We start from the raw sequence: 22,613 nt of genomic DNA, 5'->3' as shown, positions 1-22,613 counted from the left end.
TTTTAACATTAAATATCCCTCTTTTAACCAGATTTAATCTTGCTACCCATATATATGAAAACAATTAGAACAGTATTTTTTTATCATATTCTACTGGAAACATAAGCACATTTGATAAATATATTTTACCTAATATAACCAAATTGATTAATATACCTTTTCCCTGAATGTCAGTTTGTAAGTTCTCTGAAATATACATATATGCCTTATTCTTAATAATATTATTCTACTATATTATTCTCTGTTGCTCATTACCAAATTTATACCTAAAATTTCTATCTCTTTTGTATTAAACTGAATCCCTGCTATTTTTCCTTAACATCCTAATCCTTTACATTTTCCTTATATATACTTAAACCATTAACCCTTAACTCTTGACTAAGATTCCTGATAGCTATTTCCATCCATTTTAATTTTTAGCAATTAATATTATATCATCCACACAAGAAAACATTATTGACACTGGAATTCTTTCAGTTATACATTGTTTTGCTACCCTCTGTGTTACATTTGTTTCATTAGCAACTGCATTCATAATTAATGCATGTAAAATACAGGTGTATATTATAACAATGAATGATCAGATGATTGAACGTTGTTATATTGACCCTTAAAGCGTGAAAACTCAAAACAGTGAACAACCAGAACAGTGATTTTTTTCCCATGGAAAAAAATTGCTGTTCCTGAAAAAAAAAAACACTAAACGCTAAATGAAGCAGGGGGTTTCACCCCTACACCCCTCTACTTAAATATACCAACTCTGAGATTGCTCTACAGTGAAGGAAATGACACAACCTGGAAGGCCGGCCCAGCGATTTCTTTCCCTGGGAAAAAATTGCTGATCCGACTGTTTGCTATTTTGCTGGTTCAACATTTACTGTTCGAACTAACAGTGTTCGATCATCTGATCATTCACTAAAGTAAATGAGACCCTAAAATACTACTTGCTGGACAGCCCAGTCTTATACCACTTCTTATTTCTATATTTTCAGTTAAAGAACCATTTACTATTCATTTAACTTTATTCTTATTATACATTGAAATAAACATATTAATTATGTTATTACTAAAGTTATATTCTTTTAGAATCTCCCATAACATTTCATGTTGTATCTTATCACATGCTTTACACATCTGTCAAGACTTTAAGCACTGGATTTCTATTTATTGCATCATCCACCACTTCCTTTATTGTCATCAAAAGTTTTTGACTCCTTTGTCCCTTTATCCCAAATACTGTTTCATTCAATAACTTCTTTGCTTTATTTTCTCTTCTCTATTGTTTTCATAAATATCTTGTAGTCCACATTATTAAACACTAAAAGTCTCCACTTTATTTCTGTTTTCTCTCTTTTTTCCACATAAATGTCATCACTTCAATACATATTTTTCATCATCAAACTTCAATACATATTTTTCATCATCAACCCCTTTTTTTCTTTCTGAATTATCACTAAAAATAATAGTACTTGACACACAAAAACAAAAAAAATTCAAAATCAGAAACCACTCAAAAGTTAAAATGAGTGCTTTTATTCCTGTTTAATTATAAAGGAACTTCCTCAGATTAAAAAAAAAATCATGATGACATGACATTTAAATTCTCCAAAACATCCAACCAAAGCTAGCTATGAACACAGTAAGAAAGTATTAAAAGTTGTACTACAGTAATATAATTGTACACAGAGAAAACATTATTTAATGAAATCATATAAAAAACTTGTTATAATAAAAAATAAAATACATTTCAGTGTTAAACTTATAATTATTTATTTCATGCTCATATTTTGTCTGCTTTAAGGTTTAAAATACTAGTTAAAGATATCCTATCATTAATACACGGAGATTGGGTTGCATATAGCAATATCTGCCAATGCATCTCCCTAGACTCTACAAATGATGACTAATTTCTTCCTCTGCTGTTATGATCTACCTTTTCCAATATACAAAAAAATAAACTTCTTAGAAGTTTTACTTTCTTTTGAGTGTCATTCCAACACATTGGTATAATCCTTCTTTTTCAATGTATAAAATGTTAATAAATCCTAAATTTAAGACTCTTCCATCATTCTAATATAAAAGGTGGGACATGATAAACATGTGTCTCATAAATTACTGCACTAGTGTTACAGTCAAAATTAGCTTGTATATTCAATACCCTAGAGTAATTTCCTAAGACCAAATTAGTGGTCACATTAATGAATCTATATTGACAGCAACTGCCACATGTTTTCATGCCCTTCATAAGATATTATTTTTTGCTAGTTTTTTGTCCTTTTTAAAAATATTTTTAAAATTTCTTCCTCTCTTGAAAACCAGCTTAGGCATCTCACCTAGTTTTCTGGTGAGGTCAAATACACCAAACACACTCTTCCAATTTTTTTTCAAGAATATTCCTCACTAGGACATTACTGTTGTCATAAGCTAACATCATGTAGTATAAAAATGAACATATGTTTTATTTAAATTTGTGGGTAAATTAGGTATTGTGAAAATTGCGGATGCCAGAAGTGTTGGTAATTAGGTATAAAACATATTTATTTATTTATTTATTTATTTGTCATTTTTTAATTGGGTTAGTTCAACTGAACCAGTGGTCCATTTTCAGTGGAGACCTGAGGAGAAAAGCTCCAACTTACAATACAATACAATGCAATTTGTGAAACTTTACAAAATAAACGATATACATTACAGGAAATACACATTTCAGACAGACTAGAATGAAAAATAAATTACAGGCTTAGAAAAATGTTCTGTAGTAATTACAGGCAGAGCTAGAAATGAGTATACACAATTGAGGTTACACATTAGAATTAGCTTGGTATTATGTAAGAAGACGTATGTAGGTGAGAGACAAATATAGTTGGTATTGCTGCTGTCTTTCGAGCACAAGAAATTATTGGAAGAAGTGGATTGAGAGTCATAAGTTACAGAAAGGAGTCAATGAAGAATATGAGAGGGAGCAAAGCAGTATAAGTGGAGGAAGTGGGAGGGGGGAATTAAGTAGGATCTTGGCAAAGGCAGGTGCTGGCATTTAGGAGGAAATTTTTGAGTTTGGATTTAAAGATATTTGTGCTAGAATGGGTTGGATGTTAGGGGCGAGCTTGCTCCAATCCTGGGACTCACTGTTTTTGTAAAGAAGTTAGTCAATATTTTTGTTGGGTTTGTAGATGTCAACTAGGTGCTGGCCTGAGCTGCTGAGAGTGTACAAGGGGGTGTAAAGGGATATTAGGGAGGAGAGAAATGGACAGGTAAAGGGTTTAGAAAGCAAAGAGTGTGTGAGTTACAACCAGGAGAGAAGCAGGTGTTGGGGGAAATCTAACCAGTGAAGTTGTTTTAAAGCAAGGCAGTGATGTGATGTGTAAGGTTGGTTACTGGCAAATCTTGCAACACTGTAATAGGTTTGATGGAGTTTAGCTAGAAAAGTGGATTGTAGATGAGTAAAGATAGGAGTGTTGTATAGTAGACAAGAAAGGAGGAAAGCCTGAGCTAGAGTTTGTTTGGAGTCAGGGCTTTGTATTTTTTATGTCTGCAGAGTAAGCTGACTTTCTGATTTGTCTTTTTGATACAGTGCTGTATATAGGTATCAAATTTCAATTGGCCATCAATTATAATTCCCAGGAGCTTTGTATGTGGGTCAGCTTGAATAACAGTGTTATCAAGAGAAGAAATGATGAAGGTGGTTTTGAGGCGAGAGTGGAATTTGGGAAGAAAGAGTAGAAGTTTGGTTTTCTTGGGGTTAAATATCAGTTGTTTGTCAGTTACCAAATTTTCTATGAAAAAATGTATTTTAAGTGGATAGAGAGAAGTTTGGAAATGCTGTTAGAACAGGAGATAAGAGTGGAGTCATCTTCATATTTATCAGGGTGGAGGTAAGTGTGTAGTTGGTTGGTAAAAACATTAAAGAGTAGCAGGCCAAGAATGGTGCCTTGAGGGACCCCATTATGAATGGGTAAGAAAGGGGAGCAGGTGGAGTGCCATCTTACTGACTGCTATCTATTAGTCAAATAGCTAGAGAATCATTTAATAGTAGAAGGGGCTAGGTTGAGATCAATTAGTTTAGCAAGAACTTTAGAATGACAGACAGTATTGAAAGCTTTTGAGAGGTCAAGAAAGAGGCAAGAAACAAATAGATTTTTTGTCTCAGGCTTCAGCAACAATATGAGTAAAGGAGAGAAGGGCATTGGATGTAGTATTCTGGTGTCTGAATCCATGATGAGTAGGGGTTAAGGAGGTTTTCTTCTATTAAGTGTTTAAGTAACTGTCTGTGTATGCATTTTTCAAGGATTTTAGACAGTGGCAAGAGGATGGCAATAGGTCTATAGTTGGATGGTTCATTGCTATTGCCTCCTTTGTGTAATGGAATAATGTAAAAAGAATTCCATATGTCAGGGATGGTGGATTCCTGTATAGATCTATTAATCAAAATGGAAATAGGGTAGGCTATTGCGTGAGCAGTGAATTTAAGAAAGAGGGGAGCATGGTTTTAATTTAAGCAGAAGAGATTTTATGCAAGAAGTTGGGATGGGGTTAGTGTGGAAGAGGTGTTACTGGCAGTACTGAGAGTGTTATGTGTGAGATTATGATTTTGACTATTTTGGGTTAGTTTACAAATAGATTCTGTGAAATAAGAGTTAAGAAGAGGGGAGTTTTGTCAGGGTAGGGGTTGGGGTGGTAGGGTCACCTGGGTCTAGGAATTTATTAATAGAGTGCCAGATTTTGGGTGGTTAAAGTTATGGGTAAATTGGGCATTATAGTAGAATTTTTTTTGTATCCTTGTTAAGGTTCTTTTATGTAAGGTTACAGAGTTCTTTATATGTTTAGTGAAGGGAAGTAGATTTTGCTTTAATTCATTGTTTCCAGGTGCTATCTTCTTTTCATAAGAGTGAGGGTGTTGAGAGCCAAAGGGTGTGGGTTGTTTTAATTCTAACTTTTCTAAGAGGTGCCAGAGAGTCAAGGATTTGCAAGGAAAGTGTGATTGAAATATAGGACTACATCATTTAGGGGGATGTATTTCAAAATGTACCAATTTATGGAATTGAGCATGTTGTTGAAGGTATCATTATGAAAAGAGGAGAGGTTGCAACATTCTCTGTAGAGATGGAACTTAGGTACCTGAATAGAGTGTCTGTGTACTTAGGAAGGTAGTCACTTAGGGAGTCTGGTAGGGTAGAGACTAGTAGGGTTTAATAGCGGTTAGGGTCAGATGTTAGAATCTAATCAAAGGTGGAGCTATTGTTATTATTTTTGTTGAAGTGAGTGGGTGTAGCAATTAGTTGATGAAAGCCATAAAGGTTGATATTGAGGGAGGGGCTGGTAGTAGATAGCTTTTGCCAGTCAATATTTATATCTCCAGAATAAGTATAATGCTGAACCCAACAATTAACTTTTGCTTCTTCATATATACAACGTTACAAACACAGAGGAATCGCTGTGCAAACTCCTGTGATATAGTCCTTTGTTTAAAAAAGCGAATGGAAATCCACTTCAACTGTAAAAATGCACAAATAGTTAAGCGCTTTCACCCACTACATGCGGGCTTCTTCAGAACAATATTAACATTGTGCACAAACATTTAAATAACTTTTTAGGTGCCAAAGAAATTTAAAAAAATGGGCTGCCCTTAAAGTAATAGCACTCAATATATATCTCCATATAACAAGCAATATAATGCTTTGAAAGCTCTTGTGTGCACTGTATACTAAATGTGTGCTATACTTAAAGAATATAATATAATACATTCTATCACAAATATAACATATACTATACACACTGCAAAATCCCTATGCATGTTCTCTATGCTTGCGCACACTCAAATTTTATAATACTATACTCTATATTCAAAATTATTAACCAAAAAAATCTTATTATATATAAAAATTAAACAAATCTTTAAAATAGTAAGTGTATAAATATATTATTATACATTTAAATATTGCTATACACTTACTAACTATATGTATATCTGAAATAAGTATTGACAGTCACAATACCAGACCTCCTTATAAAATGCCTCTTATAGTCATTACTATTTTTCATAACATATCATTTTAACATTCTCTATTCCTTACTAAAGATTTTAATACATTCTACATGGTTCTAATACTCCATCCCTTATGCATATATTTATAATCTATTAGTTAATATAGGTTTGATAGATATATGATCATTCATACCTGGTGGATTTGATGCATCTGTATATAATTGCCACCACACTTCTCTAAACCCCAATATTTCTTTCCTATTACCTCCTTTTGGATTATATTTAATATGTTCTAATATGGCAAATCTAAAGTTATGTATTTCTCCATACTTTACTGTGTGTCTATATAGTGCATTGTTATTGTCTTTCTTCTTGATACTATATAGGTGATCATATATCCACTTTTTAAAAGATCTTTCTGTCTTCCCTATATAGTATCCAGAACATACACTGCACTTTGCCATATAGATCACATAATTAGTGTTACAATTGCCTTGTTTAAATCTTATTTTGGAGTTATTTATGTTGTCCAACACAATTTCATTGTCTTCCATTATTACACAACACTGTTTGCAATTTCCACATTTACTAGTCAATTTGTTATAACTATTAATTGTATTTGTCTCTTTATTCATCTCGCTGTATTCTGTCTCTTAAGATTACTTCCCATCTTATACACAAAATGTGGTTTGTTACCTAATAATTCTATCAGTTCATCGTCCACCAATAATATTTTCCAGTTGTTTTCCATTATTCTCTTGATCTGATGTACATATGGACAATATTCCAACACACAAGCGCATTGGTATTTCCCTCCTGTATCTTTCAATTTCTTATTATTAGTTGGTTCTTTCATTCCTTCATGTTTACCTAATAATGGTAGATATTTTTTCCCCATTCCTGAATGACATACTGCTTGACATCAGTCATCATATCCTTGTTGTAACCTCTCTCATCAAATAGTCTACTTATATATTCTAAAAATTAACCAGACTGATATCCTGAACACGAAGTGCTTTATTGGACCAACCACAAAGCAAAATCACAACGATAAATAACAAGAAACACACATTAATCTACTAAACGCTTTCACCCGTTAGTGTAAACCGGGATTCTTCAGAGTAGACTGCTCTGAAGAAGCCCGGTTTACACTAATGTTTGAAAGCGTTTAGTAGATTAATGTGTGTTTCTTGTTATTTATCGTTGTGATTTTGCTTTGTGGTTGGTCCAGTGAAGCACTTCATGTTCAGGATATCAGTCTGGTTAATTTTTACCAGTAGGACATGTTCAGTTTATTGGCGTGGTTAGTTATATATTCTAATTCATCCACCATTTCCTCGTACCTAGATGTCATACGGGCTGCCCTTATACATTGCCCTTTGTATATGTTGTACAATTGTTTTCTTGGTTGATTACTCGTATACTGTAAATAATCATTGGAAAATGTACTTTTTCTATAAATACGAGATTTAAATCCTTTTTCATCATGGGAAATAAAAGTATCAAGATAAGCTATTCCATTGCTATTAACAGAATGTGTGAATTTAAGAAATTCACTACTTGAATTTAAAAATGTTATAAATGAGTCAAGTTCTTCTGAACTACCTTCCCATAATATATAGATGTCGTCTAAAAATCTAGAATAATGTCTCACATATTTAAACATATTATTGGGAAATACAACTGTTTCCTCCCAATCCAACATCACCAAATTGGCAAAAATTAGTGCACATGCTGACCCCATTGCAACACCCCTATTTTGTCTGTAATGCTCACCTTCATAATAAATATAATTATGATCCAATACCATAGACATAGAGTCCATAATCAAACATACCCTTTCCCAAGCTATATGTGTATGTTTTCTAATACTATTGCAAAATGCTTCTAATCCTAGTTGTTTTGGAATACATGAGAACTATTCAATTACATCTATCGTTACATATAGATATCTGTTATGTTCTTCATGAGTAGGAAAGCTACCTAAAATTCCCAAGAATCTTTAACTAAATGTGGAATGTGGTGGTAAATGTCTTTCAACCAAGTATCTACTGCTACACCTAAAGGAAATGATTTAGAGTGACTTCCCGATATTATGGGTCTGAATGGAGGGTCGATTAGATCTTTATGTATCTTGGGAATACCCACTAATGTAGCTAGTGTTGGATATTGCACTCTGAAAAAGTTATACACATCAGAGGTTATTCTGTTGTCTATCCAAAACTCTTCTATATATGCGTCTGTATGTTGATACGCTATGTTAATCTCATTTACTGAAACAATTTGGTAGTTACCAGACTGTGTGAGTATATCAAACATCTTGTTAGTGTACTCCAAAGTATCATATATGACCACTCCTCCCCCCTTATCGGGTTTCATTACATGAACATTGTCTCCCTTTAACTTATATAATACTTTCTTCTCTTCTATAGTAAGATTGTGATGTATATTTCTTTTCCTTATTTCGTTACTGTTTTTAAGTCTGTAGATTTCTTTTATCACCTGTTTTTCATACATTTCCACTTTAGAATGCATAGGTGGTACAAATGTACTTTTTTTCTTTAACTTACACTCCTTAATGTTTATACCTTGTTGTTCATCCTTGATCTTATCCTTATACATAATAGACAAATTTATTTTCCTCGTGAATAACTTCACTTCACAAAGATTATCAACTAATCGAAATTGGGGTGTAGGTATGTATTTCATTCCTTTAGATAATAGGTCAAAATGTGCCTTGTTAAATGTTAGATTGTAATAGTTGTATATTTTAAAATTATTACAACTATGTACTATCCCATTCACGAAAATGATGTCAATCTTATTACATTCTTCTTTATTATCATTCTTTACCAGTATTCTTTCTGTTTCTTGTACTTGTCCTTGTATGGTTCCCCCTGATGGTAGGTTGTAACAAATCGACTAGTAAATGTGAAAATTGCAAACAGTGTTGTGTAATATTGGAAGACAATGAAATTGTGTTGGACAACATAAATAACTCCAAAATAAGATTTAAACAAGGCAATTGTAACACTAATTATGTGATCTATATGGCAAAGTGCAGTGTATGTTCTGGATACTATATAGGGAAGACAGAAAGATCTTTTAAAAAGCGTATATATGATCCCATATATAGTATCAAGAAAAAAGACAATAACAATGCACTATATAGACACACAGTAAAGTATGGAGAAATACATAACTTTAGATTTGCCATATTAGAACATATTAAATATAATCCAAAAGGAGGTAATAGGAAAGAAATATTGGGGTTTAGAAAAGTGTGGTGGCAATTATATACAGATGCATCAAATCCACCAGGTATGAATGATCATATTACTATCAAACCTATATTAACTAATAGATTATAAATATATGCATAAGGGGTGGAGTATTAGAACCATGTAGAATGTATTAAAATCTTTAGTAAGGAATACAAAATGTTAAAATTATATGTTATGAAAAATAGTAATGACTATAAGAGGCATTTTATAAGGAGGTCTGGTATTGTGACTGTCGATACATATTTTAGATATACATATAGTTAGTAAGTGTATAGAAATTTTTAAATGTATAATAATATATTTATACATTTACTATTGTAAAGATTTGTTTAATTTTTATATATAATAAGATTTTTATGGTTAATAATTTTGAATATAGAGTATAGTATTATAAAATTTGAGTGCGCGCAAGCATAGAGAACATGCATAGGGATTTTACAGTGTGTATAGTATATGTTATATTTGTGATAGAATGTATTATATTATATTCTTTAAGTATAGCACACATTTAGTATACAGTGCACACAAGAGCTTTCAAAGCATTATATTGCTTATTATATGGAGATATATATTGAGTGATATTACTTTAAGGGCAGCCCATTTTTCTGAATTTTTTTGGAGCCTAAAAAGTTATTTAAATGTTTGTGCACAATGGTAACGTTGTTCTGAAGCAGCCCACATGTAGTAGGTGAAAGCGCTTAACTATTTCAGTTTGTTTTTACAGTTGAAGTGGATTTCCATTCGCTTTTTTAAACAAAGGACTATATCACAGGAGTTTGCACAGTGATTCCTCTGTGTTTGTAACATATTTACGAAGAAGCAAGAGTTAATATTAACATCTCCTAACAGGATGGCTTCATAGGGAATATGGAGTGACATCCATGAGAGAATGGATTTGAGGATGAGAATGTTGTTTCCTGGTGGAATATAGCTAGCAGCAATGGCAATTTTTTTGGGAGGGTTAAGGTGGCAGTTTACAATAACTAGTTCAGGTGGGTGGAAATTTAGTTGGGTTATGAGTAAGGGGGATAAAGTGAGGTGCTTGGAGTACATGACTGCAACTCAACCACCTTTTCCAGTGACTCTGTCTTGACAGTAGATGTAGTGGGGGGCAAGATTTCAGTGTTGGAGAGATGGGATTTAACCAAGTTTTGGATAGGGTTAGGATGTGTGGGACAATAGAGGGTTATTCAGGAATGCAGTTCTGAAGTTTTGTTAGGTAGGCTTCATATATTAATTGAGTATATAGCAAGGTGTTTGGTATGGGGGAGGCAAGGAAGACAGTTGTAGCTGGTGGTAGATAGATTGGTGGAGGAATTTGTTGGGGAGAGAAGACTTGGATTTGGGTGGGTATCTCCATCAAGTAGAAGTGTGTTTGAGAGTGGGGGTGGTTTTGAAAGGTAGTGGTAGAGGCATAAAGTTTTGAATTTTGGTTTATGGGATATGGGTGTGTGTGTGTGTGTAAAGACTTTGTGCTTGTGAAGTTGGGTATAGGAGATATTGAAGAGAGATGGGGAGCTAGTGAAGGTAAAGGAGGGTTCTTTATGTTGTACAGAATGTGTAGTGGTAGTTGGAGGTTTGAAATGATAGAGTTGTGTATGGTAGGAAGTCAGGAATGAGAGATAGAGAAGTAAAGTTTGTAAGATGTACAGAAGAGTCATGGTATAAGATAGAACTTTGAAATGTAACATCCAATTGATTTAAAATAGAAGAAGGGTTATTTAATTTACCTTTAATTATTGGATGGAATAAGAATGAGTATTTGGAGATAGTTAATTATGGTGATCTGCTTAGCTCAGTCAGCTCAGTGGAGTGGTAAAGGGGAATAGGAGGGATGATGCAGGGGTGATAGGATTGGATAATTAATTGGGCTGGGCAGTAGCTGTGATCAGAGAGTATAAATTAAATGAAAGTGGGAGTTGGCGGGAATTGGGGTGGGGTAGCAGAGTGGAGTGTAGTGAGCCTAAGCATAGCAAGTGTGATTGGAAAAGGCTGATCTTTGATTGAGAGCATGCAAGAGAAAAAAAAAACATAAGTTTGGAGCAGGTAAGAGCAACAGTCTAAGCTAGAGGAAGAAATTAGTTGTAAAGCAAAGAACAAATTGGGAGCTTAGAGAGATATGCTGAAGGAACAAGCTTTAAGTTACAAACACTGATAGAATTAGGTAAACTTAAACAGGTCTAGATAAAGAAAAGAGCTAGCCATATTTCAGAGGAGAGAAATTAGCAGGGTGTAGGCAGCAGTTGCTGCTGGTGTGCTTACAAATAAGTGCAATACAGGTTTAAATCACAGAGTGGCACTGGCTAATGAAATATAAGTAAAACAAGTCAGTTTTTGCTGTACTAATGCAGCTATGCAAATAATTATAAACCTACATGCACAGAATGAAGCTATGATTATATATAAACTTGCCAATTTATCAAGTAATTTGTCAAGATAGTTCCTCTATTAAAAAAAAAAACACATGTTGTAACTTTGCTAATTTGGTTGTAAAAAATGTTTCTTCAGTAATCAACTGAAGACTATGTTGCTTCTTCTAGAATATTTTAAGACCTCACCCCTTTTCAGACAGCCACCAAAGAAGACAAAACATTTGTGGAATATTGGTTGTACCCTTGCCTAGAAGTGGCTTATTATGGTAAGTGTGACAAAAGAAAACAGAACGAGACAAACACCTGCACTGCAAAGGGTCTATTTTGAGACCACCCATCCTTCCCACTTACATTTACCAGACAAAAACAGCTGATCAGCTTTCCTGAAGGTTTCAAATTGTGTATAGGTAGTATATGAGCCACCTGTGGTCATTAGGAGTATGAAGGTGTCTTATCTTGTTCTTAGGATCAGAAAAGAAGACTGGGTGATTGACAGTCTGGCTTAAAATAAACTCTGAGACTACTTTAGCCATAACTGTAGGATTTATTCATAACAAAACCCTGTCCTTATGAAAAATGAAGTAGGGTTGATTCAACACAAGAGCATGTAACTCAGCTACACTCCTATGAGATGTCAGAGTAATGAATAAAAATGTCTTCCTACTTCAAAACCTCAACTCAGCCTGATGAGCTTGTTCAAATGTAGATTAAGTAAGCTTTTCAAGCACAAAGCTCAGATCCTAAGGATACACCATCTGTTTCCTAGGTGAATGGGCATGTAAACCTTTAAAAAAACTGTTAAAATTAAGAATTATTAAAAAGTGAGAATCCAAGGATAGACAAGGTGAAATGGCAACCAAATGTACCTTGATACAGGAATATGAAAATTAAACATAAAGTATCAAAAACAGAGGAAGCCAGTCCTGAAGAGATTTTTTTGGACTGGCATCAATTAGAAAATCATGTCCCCTTGCACATATAATATTTTCTAGTGGCAGGTTTTCTTGCCTCTTTTAGTACCTGCTGCAAATCCTCAGGGAAAAGGTGTTGCAAAAGTGTAAAAAATCTATCATTCAGACAGTTACTTGAAGAGTTTTCCATCTGGGGTTTTTCAAATTCTCAAAGTCTTGTGTGAGGAACTCTCGTCTGTGGAGAAGTTTGTGGCAACTTCCCTTGGCCAGATTAAAAAGAAAGGAGGACCATTATTGTCTTGGCCAAAAAGGAGATATCACTGCAAATTTTGGAGAGTATGTCTGGAATTTTATAAAAACCCTAGATATCATTGGAAAGGTATGAAAAGCATACAGGAACATTCCCCTGCAGGGAAATAAGAAAGTTCTGTCTTCTGGTCCTGTTTTCAAGCAGTTCTGAAGCAGAATGTCTTTTTTGTTGTCTGTTTTGAAAGGAGGCAAATAGATATATTTAAGGTGTGTTCTACAGTTGGATCAGTTCTTGGGAGACCCCAGGATGATGTTTCTATTTGTAGTGGATCTGTCCTAATCTGGCTGAGCCTGTCTGTAATCAAGTTTTGCTCAAGGAATGTATGAAGCCTGAAAAGTCAAACTGAATTGAATTGCTACCACCCAAGCTATCACAGGAAGTCTTTAAAGAGGATCAAATCTGGTACCCTCCCCCAGTTGTTTATGTACTATACCACTGTGGTGTTTTTGTGCACACTTACAGAGGTTTTGGTATTCAGAGAGTATTCAAGGCATTCAAAGCACTGATAACTGCCAAAATCGCTTTGAAATGTATGTCCTTGTGTCTGTTTACAGGCTCCTACTGGGCTTGCACATTTATGTCTATGAAAACATCTCTTCAAGCCAAATCTGAAGTATATGATGGACTGGGGGGGGGGTCAAAAGTGAGAATGGAAGACCTGGATTGTAAGCTATCTGGTCTACCTACCATCTAATCTCCTTCTTTACAAATCCCAGAACTGAGTTCCGAAAAGGCAAAGGGTGTAAATGCTGAATCCAGATTGATAAGAAATACAGTATCCAAATAAACAAAGTGCCAGGCCACCAAGGCTGTAGATTATTAAATTTATTCAACTTAAAAGTAAAAAAAAAAAAAGGGTAAGTGCTTTCATGATACAATAGATCACTTCATCAGACAATGGCATTAAAAAGAAGAACCATCTATATAGTAATAGCACTATGACATCATTTCCTGTTGCAAGAAGCATGTAAAAAAAAATTTGAACAACAAAAAAATTACATCACATAATAGCAATATACCTACAAAATACCATAGTACAAAACTTTAAAACATTCTTATAAAAAAAAAAATATATATATATATATATATATATATATATATATATATACACACACACACGCACACACACACACACACACACACACACACACACACACACACACACACACACACTCATTTTAATGTGGAAGTGGGTGTGCCTTTAACATAGGCTTCTGGGAAACCTCATTTAGTCCTGAAAACTTGTCTGCTTTGAATGATAAAATCCAGGCTTGTTCCCTTGCCTCTGTCTTGTTCTTAAGATCCCCGCCCCTAATATCAGTTCCAACTACCTCCAGTGCCAGAAACTTAAACTTATGGGATTTCCCTTCAGCCATCATATGGTGTGCCATAATCTGTTCCTTAAATGAATGATTGGTTTTCTGTATGTAAAAAGCATAACAGAGGGTGCAAAATGCCAAATAAACTAAATTCTTTGTGGAACAATCTACATAAAACATACACTCAACTGAAAAACCTAGGTGTGGATGTTTAAAAATCATGTCAGGTTGTATAAAAGTACATACAGTACACCTTCGACAGGGATACTCCCTTTCTATAGCATAGTTGTCTCTTCAGATTGGGGTTGTTTCTAAAAGAAAACCATGGAACTTCTGATACAACTCCATTCAATTCTTCAGAGACAGTTAGAATCCCACAGTGTTTCTTTTCTATATCACAGAAAGTATTTGCATCACTCGAAAATGTGAGAGAAGCCCTCACTGTACATTGTGGAGTAAATATAGGTGATGCCTCTCCCTCAGATAGTGGTTGGGCATAATAAGCACCCCACTTGCCTTTTCTTTCTTGCCAAACTAGGGCTATACAGGCATCTAACTCATCTTGTGCATAGCCGCTTGCTAGAAAGTCAGATCTCAAACTCTCAAAATCCTTTTGCATGAGGCTATCATCATTACAAAGCCTCATAGTGCTTAAGAACTGATCCTCAGCACATTCCTCGGTATGTGCCAAGGATGCATGTTCTTCTTATGCAGTAATGCATTCTTCCTAGTGGCCTCTTTAAAAACCTTGGTCTTAACACATCCTAGTGCTGATTTACTGATGGATATATCTAAAAATGCAATCTCCTTGTCAGAAGCTGTGTATGTGAATCTCAGGAAATCAGTGGTAGAATGTAAAAACGTAACAAATTCTGCTAGCAATTCAAGGGAGCCATTCTGTAATAAAAGGATAATGTTCACAAATCTTTTGTAGTGCAAGATGTGATGAATCAACACATTACCAGTTAATACTGTACTTACTTCCCATTGTGCCAGTGCTAGGTTGGCATAGCTATTAGCACATGCTGTGCCCATTGCCACGCCAACCTTCTGCAGGAAAAAGACTCTCATCAAAAACAAACACATTATTTTCTAAAACAATTTCCAAAAGAGTACAGATAAGTTCAATCTTGTTACATGAAAATCCATATTTCCCAGTCAAAAAAGTCCTCACATTCTCTACGCCCCCAGGCATTGGGGATAACCGTAAATAAAGATGCCACATCCATTGTCACAAAATAAAAGTCAGGAACTTCAGTAAACCCAGATATTTAATAGTGTAAACTCTGCAGTAATGATTTTGTATGTCTTAAAACTGTTTCTGCACCACTCTAAACTGCACTGAGCATCTTGTCTATAAATATAGAAAGGAGTTCTGTCACCCAGCCTTTACTAGATACAATGGGGTACATTGGTGGTTGAACAGGATCCTTATATACTTTTGGTAACCCATAAATTATGGGTATAGCAGTATGTTCAATATTAAAGTATTTAGATCATCTGATATCATTCCTGTCATGAGAAGATCAAAAATCAAAAAGGCTACTTTCTCAATAATTCCTGTAACCTGTTGTCTACTGATCATCAAATAACTAGTGTCATCCTGCAATAAAGTGTACATTCCATCAACATAGACATATTTGTCAAGTAAAACCACACCTCCCCCTTTGTCTGAAGGCTGTATTTCTATAGTAATTACGTCCTTCAACTCTTCTAGGGCATTACTTTCCTCCATGCTCAGATTAAAAAAGTGAGAACTATGTTTATTTATGAACGTTTTCTTTACCTCTTGTTCACATACGTTCAAAAATGTTTCAACATTAGGATGTAATTTCAGTATGAATGTACTAGGTTTCTTAAACACATTCCCCTGTTGTAATTGCTGTGGAAACATCGCAGCCAAGGAAACATTCCTTGCAAACATCCTTAAATGCAATAAAACATCCAGCATGGTTGTTACAAACAACAGTCACTTATTCAATAAATCCCTCTGTCGAGCCGTCCAAATACATGATGATAAATTCATTACAAGGTCGTTTATGGCCTGTTCCTGGTCCGCATCCTTGACACTCTGTCCATGATATATAGGGCTGCTGAACATGCCCCCTTCTCTCCCTGCTCCTGGATCCACTCTTGCGATGGTCCGTTGATATAGGAAGGGGCTCTGGTAATGGAAAAGGGAGTGAAACTGAAGTCGTATCATCAGCCAAGTTCCTTGGTGCCCCTGCTCCATTTAGTAAGGTATCTTCTACTTGTACAGTCAGTGTAAATTCAGACATGTCAAGTACCCAAAAATACTGTGAAAATCCCTTGCAGATGCATGAGTTTGAATGGAAAAACTCACTAAGAACTGTTGAAACCTATCTGCTTTGTCTGGAGGAAGAACATTTCTTCCTAAGGCAGAGTTGAACAAACAGCCCAGGAAAATCATTCTGTGAGAATGGATAAGAGAAGACTTCAGAAAGTGGAATTGAAAACCCAAACTCTGTAGAAGTTTCTAAAAACTTGCTAAAGACTCCTGAGACACTGAAAAAGAGTCTGGAAAGATAAGGCAATCAACCATATATGGAAAAATGTAAATGTCTTGAAGTCTGCAATAAGTAATGACTAGACCTGGGCAATTTTTGAATACCCTTGGTACAGTGGAAAGTTCATACAATAAAATATAGAACTAATAATGTGAGCCAGACATAGCAAATCTGAAGAAATGCCTGAAATGCTCTGAAACAGAAACATGATTATAGGTGTATTATAGATTTATCATTACAATGAAAGTTGGGGGTGGAGATCAGAGGTACAAGAGAATGAATAGATAACATCTTTAATTTCAGAATCTTGACAAAAAAGGTTCAGAAAAGAAAGATCTAGCAAAAGCCTCCAGGATCCTTCTGGTTTGAGAACTAGGAAAATTCTTGAATAAAAACCTCCACATTAGAGTTGGAGAGGAAAAGGTTCTATGGCTTTCTGAGACAACATATGCTGCAAAATGGTAGGACATATAATGATCTGGTTACCTTGACAAGAAGGAATCCCCTGGAAATGAGGGAGGGATTCCCATTTCCAAGTGTACCCACACAATTACATTCAGAACCCAGCTGTTTAAAACTGGCACCACAAGAAAAATGAAGTCTCAGGATGGGAAGGGGGATGAGCCTCAACAAGCGGATAGTCATGTTAACACTGTTTACCAGCTCATTGCTGCTTAAATTGCTGATTGGAAAAGGGACATTTGGAGGATGGAAAATTATTTGCTCTGTCAAAAAAGGAGGGTTGAAAATTTTATCACTCCTTCAATGTTTTACTCTTTCGTTATACTTTTAAGCACCTCAACTGCAGAAGAACCAAGCAGTACCTCTTTATCTAAGGGAGAATTAAAAATCATAGATTTAGCAAAATCAGGAAGACTATGAGAACAAACCCAAGCAGACTTCCTCAAATCTGATCTAGAACCAGCAGCTCTGGAGGTAATATCAACAGCATCATAAGCTCATTTCAAAATATGCTTAGTCACATGAGAAACAGCTGTCACAGAAGCATTTAAAGAACTCTTTACCTTAAAAGAAAGAAGGATAACCATTAACTTCTAAATGTGTTCAAATGATAACAGTAGATATGAGCATAGCGGTTTGTTATAGTTCTAGAAGAAAACATTTTCTTCTCATATGTATGCATTGCTTTCTCATCCTTTTTAGATGGAATGATGTTACCTGTTACACAGCAACATATTTTGATGGTGAAATGACTGGTGCATCTGCTTTAGGATTAGAGAACAGGTACCTGTGTGTCTGTGTTACCTTGTAAAACCTGTCAGACTTCTTGGGAGTAGGAGGCTGACCATCAGGTAAGCTAAAAGCAGTAAAAAAAACATTGTCTAAAATAGGCAGATCTGGAGAAATTGCTGTAGCTTTTGGCATCTCTTACTGTAACAAATCATAATAGACTTCTGTGCCATAGGAATCTCATTCTGCTCCCACTGAAAATCCTCTTTTATCTTAGATAAGTGTTGGAAAAATAAATCTGTACAGGAGGGAAATCTTATGATATACTTTCCTCAGATTCAGAACAATCAGACTGAGAAGAAATTCCTGAAGTCCTACCATCTCCTTGCAATGCCTGCTCTTTTAACTGAAATCTCATGTCGGAAAAAGGAGATGGAATTATTTACTTTTCTTGTCTGCAGAATCAGTAGGCAAGGAAGAAAGCTTTAATAAGTTCCTAGACAAATCCCAGTGAATCATCCCTGTACATAGAAATCAAAACAGGAGACCAAGAAGTCTTTCACTATGCACACCTTCCCTTAAAAATTACTGACTCTCTTTAGGCATAGTAGTACCACTTTCCACATTGTTGTCCTGGGCAAGTGAAGAACCTTTAGCTGTTCCTTCTCGTGATACCAGCAATAATGAATTTCCCTTGCTTGTGAAGGGCAACTGTACATCCTCAGACGGCATGACTCTCCTGGCCTATGGTGGAAGAAAATGCTTCACCTGGATTTGGGGAAAAGGTTGGATGGGCTAAGGAACAAAAACTGGATATGGCAGAGTCGCCCACTGGAAGGCCCATAGGTAAGGCAAGAAAGAGAATTTGAAAGTGGGTAAAGTATAATTTAGTGGCACAACTAGTTGTGAGATACATAAACACTGACAGCCCCCCACAAGCACAGTATCCTAATCCAAATAAACAAACACTGAAGTACTGAAGGAAATGTTAGTCGAAATTTCCAATTTTCCAAAATAAAGTGCATATAAGCATTTAACATTTACAATTAAAATTATGTCAATATGGTTTTTCATTTATTATAAATGTATGAGTGCCATGTCATATGTGATAACTTAATAAAGATGTTTCTTGCTTAAAAAAAAAGAACCCTTCAGTAATGCAATGACAGTCCCACAACATTCAGTTTCTTAGCAAAACACAATCATTCTTAACAGAAAAACACACATTTTCTTCATAAAATCAAAGTTAGTAGAAGGTTTTCACCAGGGGACTTATCTGATCAGCCTTGTAAGATTTCTAGCTGACCAACAATTCCATGGGGCTCAATGAAGGAATGCTCTTTGAAAGTAAAAACGCTTTGCAGCTTGTTGCACTCCATGTGTAGTTCTGTGGAGCTCAAATTCCTGATATTTGGAATGCATGGAAGGCACCCTTAGCTTTGTAAAGCTGGCTGGTCTCAGGGAATATGAACCATGTCACATAGACTGCTGCAACAGTGATCTATGTTTGAACATCCCTGATTCAAGAATGGATGAATAACAACAACTATATAACATAATTATTTTCTATCATATGCTACATGATGATTTTATATTAATGAGAAATTACTATGCAATAATAAGAGAAATCTTAACTGTCAATGGCACATATTTTTGAATTTTAAGTAGATGAATTCAGTTATATTTTCTTTTAAAGAATCTCATAAAATGTATGCATGCATTTTGTATATCTTTAGCTTCTGAACTTCATCAAGGTTGTCCATTTTGTCAATGCAGCAGGCCAGGAGGTATATTTTGATGCAAATGGTGACATGCCAAATCAGTTTGACATTCAGAACTTTCAGTTTTTCCTGAATGGAACAAGCCGGATTGTAAAAGTAGGCATTTTCAAATCATGGGCCCCAAATGATCAGGAAATTCAAATAGATAAAAGATCCATTTTGTGGACTGGTGGTGCTACAGAGGTTAGTGTTGCTGGTTAAAATGGGAGACATGTTATGCATGCTTTTTTATTACTGTATGGCATCTAAGTTTATTTTTAATTTAAAGAAACACACTTTGAACTGGTAAATGATTACAGAGACAGTGGTGTACTAGTTTCAAATCCTCTTATCTACCTGTATTACTGGCCTTCTTCCAGCAAAGCATCCTAAAGGTTATTCATTGAGGGGATGATTAGCTTAGCATTCATCTCAGCTCCTTGGTCAAACATGAACTGAACGAGCAGAGACCTCATATTGACAGTTCACTGCAGAGAATTTAGGGTTTGATTCATTAATGATCTTTACCCCTTCATCCTGTAGTCCTGTATTTGATACTTTAAGTCTCCATTTACCTATTTTTTAACTTGAGCAAGTTGCCCAAGATCCAAACAGTGTTCCCTGGTGGCTACTTAAAAGGCACTTGCATGTAGTGGTTCACCAAATTAACAAATACATAAAATAAAACCAAGTATAAAATCCACTTTCATATGATGGATGAAATAATGACATTTTATCTGAAGTGATGTATAAAGGTTGTTTAATCTAGATGCCTCATGGTGAGTCACACTTGTTAATTTATCTAGTAAAACTCCTCATGTATATATCATCTGACAATAGTCATAAATTGCTAATCAGTCTGCCCCCTATGGATGGTATAATATTATAATCTATATGGTCATTCACTGCTTCTGATAAGCCAGCTTTTATTAGATGTAATGCTGAGATTAAAAGGAAATGTGCTCCTGTCTCAATACATTGCCTAGACTTAGCTACAGAAGTGAAGGTGGCTTATTGAGGGAACAGCAATGATGTGAGGTGTGGTATGTATCAGAACCACTGAGACATGTGTAGCATACATTGTTTGAGCTCTCATACTCATTACTATTGTTCTTCATGAAAGACAATAACTTCCACTGCCTTCCTCACACCATTTTTGTCTCTAGGTCCCACGTGCTGTGTGCAGTGAAAGCTGTAGCCCAGGATATAGGAAATCTACCCTAAAGGGACAGCCTGTATGCTGTTTTGACTGTATCCCATGCTCTGAGGGTGAAATATCAAACCATTCTGGTGAGTGTTTTCAATTTTTATGATGCATAATTAAAATACAAAGCAACAGACACATTAAGATGCAAGTCTGACACAATATAGTTTTCATGCAAACCTGTATTATGTAGACAATGTCCTGTTTTTAAACCAATGTATTCAGCTGGCTTCCATTACATTCAAACAATTTGCATTTCTTAGCCTCATTATATTACATATATATCCCAATTTATATGCTACAAATATCCCATTAATAACTGTGTCATCTGAACTTATCCATATCTTTTAAATATGTACTTTTTATTCTTCCAAGAAAAAAACATGTTTTATTATAGGGGCCATTTTTTCCTGTTTATCAAATACCTAATCTCTATCAACCCTAATAATTTACTGCTTATTGCTTTTATAGTAGTTTGTAAATAATATCAAATATAAGCAAACCCTTAAAAAACAAAATTACTGTTCTTTACCTAATAACACATCTTCACCAGAACAACACAATTTGATATAATCTCTGGCAACAACACCATGACTGGACAAACTACAGAAAAATTAATGGGTGGCATCCTAAATGACCAGTTGAAATATGGCCACGTGTATCATGCATGGTTATAAAAACTCATCAAAAACTGGAAACGGTATATAGAATAAAAAACTACCTCATTGACATAGCTAAAATACATATCGCATTTACTTTCTTACTGCTATGTCTTATCTACACTGTCCCAATCGTCACTAACTTTCAGCTTACAACTGTCCAAACCTGAGCAATAAACTACCAAATTAGCATTAAAATGAAACCGCTTAGAGCTACCACATCACCTGTAGCTGATTACTGTACACAGACTTGTCTGTAAGCCAGAAAGTGGCCCAGCACTATATAGCACTACTCCCCTAATAGAATTTTACACTCTAGAGAAAAATCTTTAATCACTATAAGTAAATCATATAATACTGCAGGTTGACTCTCTGTACTTAAATAGTGTAGCTAAGCTACTGAACCATATCTCACTACCATTGAAATTCATTCAGAAAGTAAATTCTTACAACACAATTAAAACTTCACTTATCGAATCAGTGGATCTACTCCTGTATAATATGTGGCACTGCAAACTTCAGCTTGCCATATTGTCAAACTGTTTTCTTCAATCAGAATTCTATGCCCCACAGCCATTCTTCACTAATAACAGGACAGTTTTACTAGCATCTCTTAGCCATATGCATAGTTTTTGTGACACTGCTTTCCACTCCACTTCTATACTTCCAATATAAACTTTATGGAAGACATATGGAATTGTCTGAACATGCATAATATTCCATCTTTTAACTAGTTCCGTTACTCAGTTCCATTTTGTTGAATTTCTAAGCACTAATCACAAGACCCATTTGACAAACCTACTAAAACACCTCTTTCGATGCTGAATCTTCTTCATCTACTAAATGCAAAAGTACCTTTTATATTATAATAGTTGCCTTTATTTTGCATGCATCTACTCTATTGGGTAAATGTAACTATATTTCTTAATTTATATTACTTAATGTCTGTTCATATATATTATTAAATGACTGTTTAAAATGTTATAATATGTTGAAGCTTTTTCCATGACTATGTAGTGCCAGATTTATTAAAGCCTACATTAAGTGTACAAGTGTAAACTGTTCTTAGTGAATCGACAGCACACAATACCC

At 34.9% G+C, this 22,613-nt stretch overlaps 1 protein-coding gene across 1 annotated transcript in view; it reads left to right on the top strand.

The window, feature by feature from the left end:
• The window catches only part of LOC122814109 (extracellular calcium-sensing receptor-like), a 183,899-nt gene that overhangs the window by 77,296 nt on the left and 83,990 nt on the right, over positions 1–22,613 (top strand). The window contains exons 3-4 of the mRNA XM_044086724.1: positions 19,635–19,862; positions 20,825–20,948. Coding sequence (XP_043942659.1) covers positions 19,635–19,862; positions 20,825–20,948 — 352 coding nt within the window. The remainder of the gene's footprint in view (positions 1–19,634; positions 19,863–20,824; positions 20,949–22,613) is intronic.

The sequence above is a fragment of the Protopterus annectens genome, chromosome 10.part0, assembly GCF_019279795.1.
Source record: "Protopterus annectens isolate FY-2018-M chromosome 10.part0, PAN1.0, whole genome shotgun sequence".
NCBI lineage: Eukaryota > Metazoa > Chordata > Ceratodontiformes > Protopteridae > Protopterus > Protopterus annectens.
Note: the sequence above shows the minus strand (reverse complement) of the source record. Positions and strands in the feature narration are given on the sequence as shown.